Here is a 14,804-nt window from a genome sequence, read left to right as displayed (position 1 = left end):
GGTCGTTTGACCCCAGTACCCTTTCCTGCCATGGCAGGGGGTCAGACTTGACGATCTCCTTAGGTCCCTTCCGACCCTACTAACTATGAAACTATGAAAATGCTCACAAACGTAGAGAGACAAGTACAGATCTTGTACAGTGCAATGCCTTATAAAATTCTGATGGTTTAATGTTTGAATAGGAAGAAAACACGCATGCAAAATTAAGAATTTTACAGAAGAATAAATACTCCAGAAAAAACGGGAACACAAATGTAAAACCCATAGAAAAAAAAAAAACTATGTGCACCAAAATGGCCCCACAGTATGCCAACCTTTTTATGAGCCACCTGGAAGAAGACTGATTAAGATAGTGTATACTTAAGATACATCGATGACATCTTCATCATTTGGACTGAAAACCTTTGATTGAATTCCATCAGAAATTCAACAATCACCATCCCTCCATCTGACTTTCTCTAGACTACTCCAGCACCAACATCTTTTTAGACACGATGATCAGTATCCAGAATGATAAAATACAGACCACGTTATACAAGAAACCCATAGACCAACATACATATCTGCACAAAACCAACAATCATCCTAAACACACCAAAAAAGCTGTGATATACAGCCAAGCCTTCAGATCCCACCGAATTTGCACTGAGGAGAACACCTGGGATTGCCACCTCACCAATCTTAAACAGGCTTTCACCCAACAAGGACACTCCTCCAAAGAAATAGATCCCACGTTTGAAAGAACCACCCAGAGACCATGTGAAGAATTGCTGCAGGACAGAAGAAAACCCCCCACAAATTGCACACTGCTGGTTATGATATATCACCCCTCCCTCGAACCCATACAGAAAATCCTCAAACTGCAACCTATACTAGAAAGAGACCCTGTTCTTAAAGAGATCTTCCCAGAGCCACCCATCCTAGCTTTTGAACAAGCACTGAACCTCGCTAACCTCATCACCAGAAGCAAACTTCCTCAGACCTAGAACACACCAAATGGATCCAGACCATGCCACGACAAGAAATGCAAAACTTGCCAACACACCTCCACCACCCCCACAATTACTATACCCCACAACAGAGCCATCAACATTCCCGGATCTTACAGCTACACCAAATGCCCGGATGGAAAATACGTAGGAGACACCAAGCAACAACTGCGCACCAGAATGAACGCACACCGGAAATCTATCAAAGACAGGAATACCCAATTACCTGTGGGGGCACATTGCTCACAAGAAAACCATTCTCTCTTCAATCTCTCAGTCTTGATCCTCAAAGGACACTTACAAAACACCTCCTAGAGACGAGCCTATGAACTCCATTTCATCAACCTCCTGGATACTAAAAATCATGGACTAAATAGAGACATTGGATTTATGACACCTTATAACCTCCCTGACATCTGACTCCCCAGGTACCTCTCCACTATTCATCCCCCTTTTCTCCCCTGCCACCCAGCCTCTCTTTCACCCATTGTCTCCTCAATCTACATCTTCACTGACTGCCTATCTTGTATGCATACCAGCCCAGCCTCTGGCTTCTTTACTTTTCATTCCATCCAGGAAGAGCACACACCAACTGCTGAAACTTCCTCAGCCTGATGAAGGGTTTTTGAACCCGAAAGCACGCTTAAAAATTTTTTTCCAACTATTTAAGTTGGTCTAATAAAAGATATCAGATTCACCCAAAGAACCTTGTCTGCCCATGCCCTTAGACCAACATGGCTACAACCTACATCCCTGTGAAAAAACAGCACATTTAGACAACTGTTATCTTAAGACTGTTTAATTTGTTAAACTGCTGTTTCTTCGTGTAACTTCGTATAAGAATGCTGTAAAACAGAATTCTTAAAAATCCTAATGTTTTCTTACCTGGTTTTAATTTAGTTACTCCCTCCCCAACACTCTCAACAACTCCTGCTCCTTCATGACCCAAGATCACTGGGAAACATCCTTCAGGGTCAGCACCACTCAGAGTGTAGGCATCAGTGTGACAAACAGCAGTGGCAACAATCTGAAAGAATGGCAAAAATATCTGTAATATTCTAACAGTTGTAGAGAGAAATCTAACAATAAACTGGAATATTTTTTTCCTTGGCAGTAATCCAGAAGTAGTCCTAGGAAGAATTTACTAAGGATAATGACTTTTGCAGTAACCCGAACCGATGAGTTTTTAGTTCTGGCAGGTCACAAAATATGTGGACCCAGGAAAAAAAATATTACTACACTCTCTCAAGGGAATTCTATCATTAAATTAGTGGCTGACAGCTCATGAGCTGCTAAAGCCAGAAACCAATGCTCTCAATTATCTGAAAGCAACATGGCAGCCCAGATTTTAAATAGGATATAGTCTCAATTTCCAAAAGTAAAAATCACCCCTGCCTACAGGGCTTTCATAAAGCCCCCTGTGTTACATAAATCTAATTTAAGCCCTTAATTCAAGTCTTAAACGTGAACAGGACCTGGGCCTTGTATGGAGGCAAACTGTACCTTTGTGTATAGTAGTTTGGGACATAGGAGCTATTGATTAGGGGTGAATGTTTGGAGAAGGCAAGAGGGTAATCACAGTGACAGTTTCAAGTCTGATAATTTACAACCTGGATCAGCTAAAACTGAATGTATTAAATCACTGGAAAGACGAAAAGCTACACCTTTCCACTGGGATGAGCTATATTTCTAGATCAAGTGGCTCATAAAGAGCTTAGTCTTTAAAACGGTCACTGGTCCCTGGAGACTAATAGTAATTTTTTTGGCCTAAACAAAAAACTAAAACAACTATTTAGTCTTAGACCAGCAACCATTTCACATTACTTCACAGTAACACACCCTGTAATATCTTACCTAAGTTTCAAACAAACTCATAGCCCTAATTCAACATTTCTCTTATAAAGGCAAACACATGATTAAGCTTAAATATTTAATCTCCCAAAGTACAAAGATGAAAGTAAGCAATAAACACTTGCATGATTACCTTGATCCGAACTTCATGAGCTTTTGGTGGAGCAACTTCTACCTCTTCAATAGATAATGGTTTACCTGCCTCCCAGGCAACAGCGGCCTTGCATTTAATAACCTAAATGAGAACAAAGAATTTCACTAATAATAAATGTCTTGTTGTTTACTGAAGAGAAAGAGCAGCACCTGCTCCACACAGCCTCTACCACCTCCCCTGCACTGCTTACAACTCCTATTCTGGTTTTATGCCCGCCTGGGAACATAGAACATGCACACTCTGGCCCCTGTCTGGCAACAAAACATAATGGGGCTGGGACTGGGGCTGGGGCTGGAGCTGTTGCTGCTGTATTACTGGGCAGGAGCCAGAATTTGTATGTGCTCCATACCTGGCAAGAAATGGAGCCAAGGGTGGAGTGGGGGGCAGGTGGCTGCCATATCTCAGACTTGCCCCAACCCAGGCTTGGGGCAGAGCTAGAGCCAAGCAGCCACCCGCGCCACATCCTCCTTGTACTTAAATCCAAGACAAGGGGCTTCGCCTCCACTGCCTGAGAAAAAAAAGCTTATCTTGGATTCGAGTAAATACGTTATATAAGAAGTCTGACCAAGTATACTTGGAAAATACTCAAATACTACAGTTAACAGGGATCACAGAAGGAAACTCATCTTTGCCACCACAAAAAGATGGGTTTATTTTGAAGGTAAATAGAGTTTAGTCTTAAAAACAAAAAGGACATTTGTAGCATCTATGGGTCCAATTCTGCCTTTGGCTATGTTGTGCACCAAGCAAGTAAATGGAAGCTACAGCCAAGTAACCAAGAGCAAAAAATAATAGTAATAAAAAAAAAAAATAAAAATCAGATCACATCACAAGGATTGGGCTGCCTTTAGATTTCAGGGGGTTTTTTTGTTTGTTTGTTTTGTAGGGGTTTTTTTAAAATGAATCTCCAGCTTTGTCTTTTGAGATTTTTCAGAAAGATCTCATGTCAGCTGTCACAGAACACATAGGTTAGTTTGAATTAATTTGGAGGTTGAGTTTATATAGCCTTTGCTAAACAGAGAAACTAACCAGCATAACTACTATGGTACAAACTGCTCTGTGAATACTGGTATGTGGCCACTATTTCAGAATAAACATGACAAACCAGAATAGTGTCCACCCCAGGAGACTTTTTCTACAGTAGCTCACTTAAAAGCAGCGTTCCCTCTAAGCTGCGTGGCGTGTGTGGCCATGCAGGCGTGCTCATGCTGTGCTGCCAAGCATGCCTGCGCAGCCGCGCTCAACATGCAACTTAGAGGGAACACTGCTTATAACAGTGTGCCAATCAATTTTCCCAGGCAGATAAGGCTTAACTTACCTCTGTAACAGGCTTAATATTCTGCATAGGTGGAGCTTTCAGATATGAGCATGTTGATATTTTACAGATGATTTAAAGAAACTGCTGTTAAGCAAAAGGTATTTATATATAATCTTTGCAGGGTAATTAATGTAAATTCCTAAAGAAAACAGCACTGACTGGCTTTTAACCTGGCTCAGAAGGCTTGACAAAGAAGTTAACCTGTATAAAGGCAGAGCCTTCCTTTACTTCTTCTAGAACTAAGAATGGACAAACTTATGTAATGCACTCTATATGGGTGATGGAGCATAACTAGTAAATTTAGCAAGCAAGAAGACTCTATTTTCCCCCCCAAGATGTTCTCTGTAGAATGGTCTTATTCTAACATAAGAACTACTATGCTTTGCAAGAGCTAGCTCGCTGGCCACCAGTTAACTCACTGCCTCAGAAAAAGCAGAACACCAGAAAGATGGCGCTCAGGTGCTAAGTAAACTCAGATCTACTGCACTAGTCACAATGGGAATTTATACACATACCTTTTTGTTTGGTGATGTGTTGGAGATCTGCTACTTCTGAGCAGATCTGATTAATCAAGTCTGCTCCACGTGAGCTGATGCGTGCTGGGCCACGTGCAGTTGTATAAGTGGCGAAATGCATATCAGCATGGAGAAAATGGCTCCTCCAAGTTTTTCACCACTTATATAACTGCAAGCATTGCAGCACCAGGCACATTTGAAAGTGCCCGGTGCTGCGGCACTTGCACATGTAAAAATGCCCAGTAACTGTAAGGGGATTACAGCCCTAAAATGCTGTTTTGGAGTAAGCAATGCAAGTTTTCATCCTGGGAAAGGGACAGCTAGAGTTCAGAGACCTATAATCAGGGTGACCAACTGGGACAGTCCCTGATTGAAGAGGCCAGTTCTGGCCGGCTGAGGAGAATTATAATGATCATGCCAGAAATGCAAGGGCGCAGGGCAGGGAGTCAGAGTGGCAAGACAGTTTGCAAGTGGCAGCCATACATGGCTACCTTCCTGGAAGGTGGCCTGGCACCTTGTGGGTTTGAGAGCATGAGGGTGGGATGGGAGGGCGGAGTGAGCAGGGGGAGGGAGGCAGTGTCCCAGATGTCTTGGTTGTCCAGGATCTATCTCCTTATGGTCAGCCAACTTATAATGGTGCTGCTGTGAATGCCAAGAGGGGGAGAGAGAGGCAATTAAGTCAGGAACTCTGACAACCTCTTTCCAAGCCCTTTTCACAAACCTAAGGCTCATTTATTCTGTTGGCTTTATGGACCTCCTGCACCTACATGCACTTTGGCAAACTAGCTGCATAGAAACCATCAGCCACAATGCTGGGAGACGATGACTAGAAGCCTGTGAGTTTATTAGAAAATCTAGTCAGCTTTTAAGGGGGAGGAAGAAGGCGTGGAAGTTCAAAGTTCAAAAGGATCCGTCACCCAGTAAATTATTTACCATTTTCAAATCTCTTTTTTCAATTCCATTAAAAATGCTCATCCTCCCAAACTTGAGCATGAGCATTTTAGAGCAACTGTTTTCAAAACAAGAGTCATGGACCAGTTATTAAATAAATAAAGGTTACAAGAAAATGTCTAAAGCAAAATTGTAACAAACATTTTAACATCTTCCTTTCCTTTGCACAAAAGTTAGAATTTCATAGGTGATGCACAGGGCCCACTGAAACCATGTCAGTCTGAAAAATGGTTCAATCAAATAGCATTGTTTTTTCCTAAAGATGAAGTGAAATAACAAATAGTTAACATGTTTATCAAGGCTTACTGAGTATTTAGAAGTAACATTTGGGTATCAAAGTATAGCTAATTTCAAGAATTAGAGCTTTTTCTGTTGTTTTGTTTTCCAAATCTTTCAGGGAAGAAACAATTAGAAAAGCTTGCTATTTGATATAGAAAGAGGAATTACAAACACCATGGATTGGTTATCTGGTACCAAGGAAGCTTTTTGTTATTTTTTATTTCCTGTTCTTTATTATTAATATTAGCACAATTGTACTAACTTAATAGCTGGTCTTTCAAAACACAGCATTCTCTTTTACATATGGCATGACAGCTGCACCCTGGCAACAGTAAGGGAAGCTGCATACTTTCTTGATACAACTGTTGGACAGGACAAGCTTTTAACAAACAGTCTGACTGACTCCAGTTGCTGGGGTATGATGCAGTCGACGGAAGAAAACAATGGACTGCCAGGCAGTTTTGAAAGCAGCCAATTCATTTTTCCTGGGCCCAACAGGGTCTTGCTTAAAAAACTTCCACAGCAACCTCTGTTCAATCATCCAATTTCAGAATTCAAAATCAGCATGTTTCCATGCAAGCCACAGGCTTCCTTCACCCTGCAGTTAGGTAGGACTGGTCAGAAACTCCTTCAGTCTAACAAGGATTATCCTGCTATTTCTCAAAAGCAGAGGAGGGCAGAGGCTTGCCAGGTAAAGAGAAAAGGGCCTATGTTCTTATTAAGACAATGAACTTCTGCTGCAGCAAGTTAGCCGGAACTACAGCCCTTCTCACAGCAACCAAACAGCAGGCCCCTTGCAAGGAGAGAGGCAAAGCTTTGTTAGGGCCGTATCCTTTACTGGACCTACTGGAGAGCTGGGATGGAGTCAGACAAGCTGTGGGACACTGGGCACTCTTCAGGTCTCATGGGGCATTTATATACATGCTCTGGGAGTGGGGGGGCACTTTAATTAGAGCAGCTGGGGGGGGGGATGGGGACTTGAATTAGAGCGGTTCACCGTCTCATGTATTCATGTCCCTGTGCTTAAAAATGGCAGCAGGGGCATATTATCTAAAGCTGGTCCAAGGAGCTACCATTTTGAAGTGTGCGGATGCTGACACAGTGGAGGCTGCTGGGGATGCACGCTGCACCAGACTCGATGGGGTCTGCTCCCACCTGCTCTAAGTCGGAGCAGCTTTGCTGGCAGCGTAAGCGCCCAGGCAGTTTTGCTAAGAGGTTAGCCACTGGATTTGCAGGGGAGGATTTGGGTGCGGATGCTCCTGCCTCAGGCAGGGGCAGGACAAGCTGAGCTCCGGACGCCCCCGACTTTCTCCATGCCCTCCTGACCCCGCAAGGTCCTCGCCTCCGGCACCACCCTGGCCCCGGCTGTGCCGACGTCACGGAGCTCCGCTCCGCGGGGCCGAACGCGGCGCTCTGTGACGTCACCCCGCGGGTGTCGGGCAGCGGGTCGCGACCCCCGCGCACATCTCGCCGGCCCCGCGCCCGCTTACCGTGCCCGCCATCCGGCCCGCGCTCGCAGCGTCGTCCGCCCCGCAGTCTGAGCATGCGCGCTGCCGCGAAGCCCCACGCCCGCCCCGGGGGGGTGGGGTCGCCGTGCGAGCGCCTGATGCGCTGCTCGTCTGCCGGCGGGAGCCTGCGGCTCAGGGGCTGCGGAGCACGGGGAGCGGAGCTGTCCTGGGGACGAGGCTCCTGGGGCGGCAGCCTGGTCCGAGGCCTGGCTGAAGCCCAGCAGTGCAAGACACTCGAGTGGCACGAGGAGCAGGGCTGGGAGCGATCTCCAGAGAGGTCATTAGTCTCTGAGGTGAGGGAATCCGTATCCAAACCCTCCTACAGAAAGCCATTGTGTAACCCCTTGAAGGCTCGAATCAAGCGTAGTGGCTTCTTAACCTGGCAGGGGAAGTATCATGTATCCGTGTCCGTGAAGGCAGTTTTCCTGAACCGCTCCGCGGGAGAACTGCTCTTCTGGCGTGGCTCTGGACCCGCCGAGGTGCGGCGGCTTTAAACCCACTTTATGGCAATGGGAGGCTTGCTCCGAGGGCCTGATGGCCGAGGGCAAGCAAAACGCGGGGCTTCCCAACCTCAAGCCTCTGGGCTTGGGCCTGCATGTAGGATGCCCGCCAGCGGATTTGGAAACATCTGAAGCCCCAGGTGCAGGTGGAGGATGTTTGCCGGTAGTAGGGCCTCTTCTGGTTCTGGACTCTTGGATATGGAATTAGTTTTGGCTACTTTGGTCTGGATACAAATGATATATAACCCCTCCCCCCCAAATAAAAAATCTTCAGTGAGCCTGCACACGTGAGAGGTGACATCAGAACCACCAGGGGTAAAGCAGGGCGACCAGGACCACCAGTGTCCTGCTTCTGTACCAGGTTGTTAATACACACTCACAGGATCCCAGACAGAGGGCCTTGCCCCCCCCCCAGCGGCAGACAGGACTGGCCACAGTCTGTTCCAATCTGCCCATGGGATATAACTGCTTCCTGACCCTAAAATGCTGATTGCTCTGATCCTGAGGAGAGAGGAAAGACCCTCTAGCTAGGGGGTCCCAGTAGAGACACCGGTACATCCTATAGTGTTTGCCCTTGGCCACTGGGTTTCTGGGATAGGGTACTTACTCAGACATCCGTGTACCTGGGGTTCTGTCCTTGAGGCAGCATTCAGCAGAGGAATGGTGAACAGCTTTATCTTTATTAGGAACAGGATTCAGCAACACCCACACTCACAGCTTGCAGGGACAGCAACAACCCACCACCACCAAGCCACACCCACAAGGCATCTGGGAAAGACTGGACCTTCCACTGCAGGCCCCTTAAAGGTATATTTCATATACCACATCCCCTTTCTATGAACAACACATGTCCCCGGAGGCTGGGGGGGCATGGCAGCTGCCTGCAGGCAGCAGCAGCATGGTGATGGCAAGTGGGGAGCTCCTGCAGGCAGCCATGGTGGTGTTGGCAGTGGGCGGGGGACAAGTGCCGACCAGTGGTTGGTAACCACTCACAGATGCTGTCAGTGGTGTCAGCGGCAAGCAGGGGAGGGGTGGCAAGTGGCTAATGGCTGCAGGCACTGCTGTCAGTGTCAGCAGTGCTTCTCTTAGGGGGAGCACCGCCAATCTCAGGGGGTGTATGTGCACCCCCTATATGTCACCAATGCCTCCTTTACTTTGGGAGCTCCCTTTTTAGTAGTTGAATGTTCATCAGTAGCTGCTTTAATTTGGAACATTTTGGGATCATGGAGCCAGAGATTGTTAGCACTTGGCTCACCAATGGGGTCAAGCCTTTACTGCTATCCCATTGTCCTTGTACTTCACAGGCAACTTCACCACACGTCCACTCTTAGTTTGCATGTTGCTATCAGGTCTCTCTGTGGGTATTGGTGGATCCTCTGAAGTGTAATGAAACTCTTGCTCTTCGTGGTCTGGTTTTACTTCTGATGCTTGTTCTGCTGCTGTCTCAAGGTGAATCTACTTGTTCTGCTGGTACTGATGAGTAATCTTTTCTTAAGAGTCTTCAGCTTCTCCTGTAGACATGGCTGGGGGGTTTTACCATGTAAGAATGAGGTTCATTCCTTTTTGCTATAATGGACGCTGGCATCCAACCTGTACTTGTTTGCATCCTTACTTTATCCCCCACTCGTAGAGGTGGCAAGAATGTAGCTTTGCGGTCAGAGTGCATTGTTTGGCACTTTTGAAGGTTGTGCAACTTGTGGGAGGCATTTGATGGTAGTCTAGGAGTTAGCTCTGCTGTTGTAGCAGGGAAGGTTCTGCACAAAAGTCTCCACATCAGAAGCTGTGCTGGAGTATACTCAAGACCAATAATGGGTGTGTTCCTCAGATTGAGTAAAGCCAGATATTGATCTGAGCCGTCCTGCAAAGTCTTCTTAAACATTGATTTTGATGGTCTGAACTGTGCATTCAGCCTGACCATTGGATTGTGGATAATCCAGAATAGAATGGGCGATGATTATGTCCCAGTCAGTCGCAAATTGTTTTATCATATGACTTGCAAATGGCATGTGATCACAAACAATTTCTTTAGGTATACCATGGTGAGCAAATACAGACTTCATTTTGGCTATTACCATGCCAGCTGTCTTATCAGGCAGGTGTAAAACTTCAGGGTACTTGGAGTAATAGTCGACTGTTATCAAATATGATTGTCCTTGTGGGGGAAGCCTGGTGATGTGGGGCAGTGAGGTGGCTTGTCGGAATCTCTGTGCTCTGTCACAGCCCTGCTGTCACCTAACTGGGACCAAAAGCAGGCAATGCTCGATTCCTGCTAGTCTTGATGCAAAGAAAGTCACCATCAAGGATCCTGGCTCCCAGGCCCTTCCCCATGCTCAGCCTGACACCTCTCTAGGGACCTTCTTGGGGGCTGCTGCCCTCCACTCACTCAGGGCTAGGTGCTCTTACCCAGCGTCCAGCCCTGGCGGTCCCAGGCCAGGGGTGTTGGCATTGAGTGGAGCCCACCAGTAAGTCAGCAAGGAATTCCCACACTGAAATCAGAGCCAGGAGCTTCTTGTGGCACTGCTCTGAGTACATGCCTGGACATGGAAACACCAGCGCCACAAGCTGGACATGTAGCCCCAGGGCTGCATCTGCTGCAGTGGCTGCCGGATGCTTGGTCAGGACAGGAGCGGAAACTGCCATGTCCTCAGATTGCCCTGGATTTCCAGTGAGAGCTGCCAGGAATAGCGCAGCCTTGGCCTGGGATTAGGCCAGGCACCTCATTGAAGGCACTCCCAGCGGCCTTGCCTCTCCTACCAGGGCGGCATTACCCCCTCTTCCCACACTGTGATCAGGGCTCAGGGTCAGCTGTGCCCTCCAGGCGCAGCACTGCCCCTCACATGCCCAGCACAGTGCACCCTGCGGCCAGCTTGCTAGTGCTCCATCCTGTTCCATGGCCCACTAACAGCAAATGCTCTTGTCCTTACAGCCACCACAGCATGCTGCCATGACTCAGAAGCATTGCTGCAGCAGTGGAGGCTGAGCAGGCTGCACTGGGGCTGCCCTAGGCAGGCAGGAGGTGCTTGTGCCTCATGCCCATGCCTGGAACTGACTTACTGGGGGAGCTTGTCTGGGGCTCCCTGTCCTGCACCTAGGCAGCAGACTTTGCACCTCCATCGGCCTGCCTGGCAGAGCACCCTTCTGTCTCCAGCTCTGCTCCAGCACAGCAGCAGGAAAGGCCTCCTTTCTGCCCCTCAGGCACAGCTGGGCACTCATGGGCCCCTCATCCAGGCACAGAGGTGCTCACAACTCTGGCCCTAGATCAGGCCCCAGCCCTTCCTCAATGGTCCTGATGCAGGCAATGCCCTGGGAGGCCTAGACTGCCCCACTCAGGGGCAAGGCGCAGCCAGCACCCGGGTCAGAGCAAGAACGGAATGGGTACGTCTGCAGGCACATATGCAGCTTTCCTCACCTGGCAGCAGGTTCACCCGCTGTGCTGGGCATGATCCCAGAGACCGAGTCCAGGCGATGCTGTTGTGATGGTCATGCTGGTTTCTCTTCTCCCACCTGCCACTGCAGGCAGAGCCTCCTCCTGTCTGGCTGCCCTGCTCCCCACGTACAGAATGTCTGCTCAGCAGCACCTCTTGTGAAGCGGCTTCAGGTCTATAACAGGGAACCCTAGCCCTGTTACTAGGAGGCAGGGATACCCCTTTGAGGTCGGAGTCTCTAGGAACATCAAGTACCAGGACAGCAGTGGTTAAAAGCCCAGCCACACAGGCTGGTCAGCTGACTGGAAGGAGATAGGGCTCTGGTCACATATAAACCCCAGGACTGAGGCTGGCATGAGTTCATTCTCTGGCAAGCTGCCAGGGGAAGGAGCTCCTGAAGGGAAGAACTACCCAGGAATGCTGTGGCTGCTGGGTAGACTGTTTACAGGGCTAATGAGGCTCCAGGAGTCTACAAGGTACCCAGGGCTGGGGGGCACTCAATACTCAAGGAGCAGTTTAGGTCTTTAAAGAGGCAGAGCGTGGTTTGCATGACTCATATTATGTCATAGCCCAGGGCTCATATTTATGCTGTTGTTTTAACTGGTGGACCAGGCTGAGGCTATTGGGGAGGAGAAGGCCTCATGGGGGACACACTATGGTATAGGGCGCCAGCACCAGAGAGGGTGCAAAGACAGGGATGCAGTGAGCCTGAGGCCTCTCAAGGCCAAATAAGAATTAAAAGTGCTAGTCTTTACATATCATCTGTGAGGCATGGGCCACTGTGTAGGGGAGGTTCAGAGAGGTGGATAGTGACCCCTGGCATCAGGGTAGTAAATGGGAAGCTTCCCACGTAACCTCATAATTATTGTTCCATCAAGGTGTGGCAGGAGAGAGGTGGGTGATTAGCCCAGAAACAGAGGGTCAGGTCAACATTGGATGGGTCCAGAGATGGCCCCCTGTCATGGGGTCACTTTGCTTTGCTTCCAGTCCACAATGGTGCCTAAATCCCCTGGTTCCTTGTGGGCAGTCTCTGTCTGCAGCTGGGGCAGGTGCAAGCAGGAAAGGCAGAGCAGACAGGAAGTGCCCTCAGTTTGGCCCAGGAGCCAGGGCACTACAGGTGCTCTGGGCTGGGCCCCTCTGCCAGGCAGCATCAGCATGTCCCTGCTGGGACTCACCGGAGCTAGCTCCTTCTGGGGGGCAGTCAGGCCACTCACTGGCTGCCACCTTTGTGGGGTGTGGCATGCCCAGAGAGCCCAGAAATGGAGACCTCAGAAGGTGCCTTTGCAACCCATGCCAATAATTGAGACGCCATTCTCCTGCGTGGCGCTGGACATTGTGGGTCCCCTCCCAAAATCTCACAGAGGGTACCAATACGTATTAGTTGTGGTGGATTAAGCCATGCGTTTTCTGGAAGCGTTTCCACTTAGGTCTATTATGGCTACCTGGGTGGCAGAAGAACTCCTAAAGTGGATCACCCATGTGGGAATCCCATGAGAAATACTCACCGACCAGGAGACAAATTTTATGTTGGGTGTAATGAAGGCACTTTGCAACACCCTGGGCATCACCCATCTTAAAACATCTGTTTTCCACCCCCAGACTAATGGCTTAGCGGAAAGACTTAATGGGATCATCAAAAGGATGCTCAGGCATTGCGCACAAGAGGACCCATGCAGATGGGACACAATATTAACCCCAGTATTATTTGCCCTGTGGGATGCACCACAAGAGTCTATGCTGTTCTCACCCTTTCAGCTGGTGTGCAGCCACAGACCCAGAGGTCTATTACAGATTGTCCGAGAAGAGTGGGAAAGGCCAGTGGGACCAGGAATGATGGCAGAAAGGTACCGATGGGATCGCATAAACAAGGCCCAGTGGATAGCCTGCCAGAATCTTCAAGTCACGCAAGAATGGCAGTATGATCAGAGAATGAAACCCAGGACATTCCAACTGGAGACGTGGTATTAGTAGTGCTTCCAGCTTCAACGAGTAAGCACCTCTCGATGTGGCAAGGCCCATTTAAAGTGACCCATCAGGTAGGTCTGGTAGATTATGAGGTACTCAAGACCGGACACTGCCATGAGCGCCAAATCAACCATGTCAACCTCCCTCCTCAAAGAATGGAGGGCACCACAGGGCTGGATGGCACAACACAAGGGATCCCCCTGCCCTGAGTTAGGGGATGGAACAACACAGACGGTGCAAGTTCAGCTAGGGGAAGATTTGAATGCAGAGCAATGGCGGGAACTGACATATACTTCTGGGATGTATTCCAAGAAACCCCGGGATGGGCACAAGGAATAGAACCGGAGATCAGAATGCCGCCAGGCGCACTAGTAAGGGAACGATGGAGGCCTATACCTCATTAATTACAACAGGAAGTATGGCAAGGAATAGAAAAGATGGAGAAACGAGGAATTATCCGGCCTTCTCAAAGTCCTTGGCGCGGTCCAATCATACCAGTGGCCAAACCTGATGGGTCACTCTGCCTGTGCGTTGACTTCTGAAAGTTGAATACACTAGCGACCTTTGATGCCTTCCCCATGCCCCATATCACCCACCTCATTGAGAAAATTGGGGAAGCGAGGTATATATCTACTGTTGACTTAGCCAAAGGGTACTGGCAAATCCCAATGAGACTGGCTGACTGTGCCAAGACAGCTTTTGGAACACTCTGGGTCCTCTTTGAGCTTGTACGAATGCCCATCAGGCTGAATGGAGCTGCAGCCACCTTCCAGAGGCTTATGGATTCCCTGCTGGTACCACACACAGCATACATGGCTGCATACATTGATGACATAATCATCTTCACCTCGGATTGGCCACAACACCTTGACACCCTGAGGGTCGTCCTGGGAGAGCTCAAAGCAGCCGGGATGACTGCCAATTGAAAAAAATGTAAACTGGTGTGTAAAGAGACCAAGTACCTGGGGTTTTGTGTAGGCCAGGGAACTATCTGACTCCTTGCGGACAAAGTGGAGGTAATACGCCGTTTCCAAGAGCCGTGCAATTGTCGTCAACTCTGGTCCTTCTTGGGGCTCATTGTCACGGAGTCACAGAGGTGCCCCGTGAGTGTGAGGGTGATTGGCAGAGCTGTCAATCACCCAGGCAGTTCAGGTGCCTGGTTGCCGGGGCAACCAGGTGGTCACATGGCCGCAAGAGGGCAGGGCCAGGCCTTTATAACCAGCTGAGGCCAGAGCTGGAAACACAGTTCCCTTCTGGCTGCCGCAGGAGCAGGAGCTCTGCGGCTGAGCTGAGCGGCCTGAGTTAGTGGTTGCTACTTTACCACGCTAACCGGCTGCGATGATGCAGGG

General features: G+C 48.7%; 1 protein-coding gene across 2 annotated transcripts in view; it reads right to left on the bottom strand.

The window, feature by feature from the left end:
- LOC109322082 (alcohol dehydrogenase class-3) overlaps nucleotides 1-7,641 on the bottom strand; it is a 16,129-nt gene extending 8,488 nt beyond the window's left edge. The window contains exons 1-3 of one of the 2 annotated variants that reach the window (XM_019552933.1): nucleotides 7,548-7,641; nucleotides 2,974-3,075; nucleotides 1,875-2,016 (exon numbers count right to left, since the gene is read on the bottom strand). In XM_019552933.1, the coding sequence (XP_019408478.1) occupies nucleotides 1,875-2,016; nucleotides 2,974-3,075; nucleotides 7,548-7,559 (256 nt within the window). In that variant the 5' untranslated portion in view covers nucleotides 7,560-7,641. Of the gene's footprint in view, nucleotides 1-1,874; nucleotides 2,017-2,973; nucleotides 3,076-5,760; nucleotides 5,842-7,547 lie in introns of those variants that run through there. The other variant, XM_019552932.1, reaches the window with a different exon arrangement.
- Between the last annotated feature and the right edge of the window lie 7,163 nt (nucleotides 7,642-14,804).

The sequence above is a fragment of the Crocodylus porosus genome, unplaced genomic scaffold (assembly GCF_001723895.1).
Source record: "Crocodylus porosus isolate Cpor-Errol unplaced genomic scaffold, CroPor_comp1, whole genome shotgun sequence".
Classification (NCBI taxonomy): Eukaryota; Metazoa; Chordata; order Crocodylia; family Crocodylidae; genus Crocodylus; species Crocodylus porosus.
Note: the sequence above shows the minus strand (reverse complement) of the source record. Positions and strands in the feature narration are given on the sequence as shown.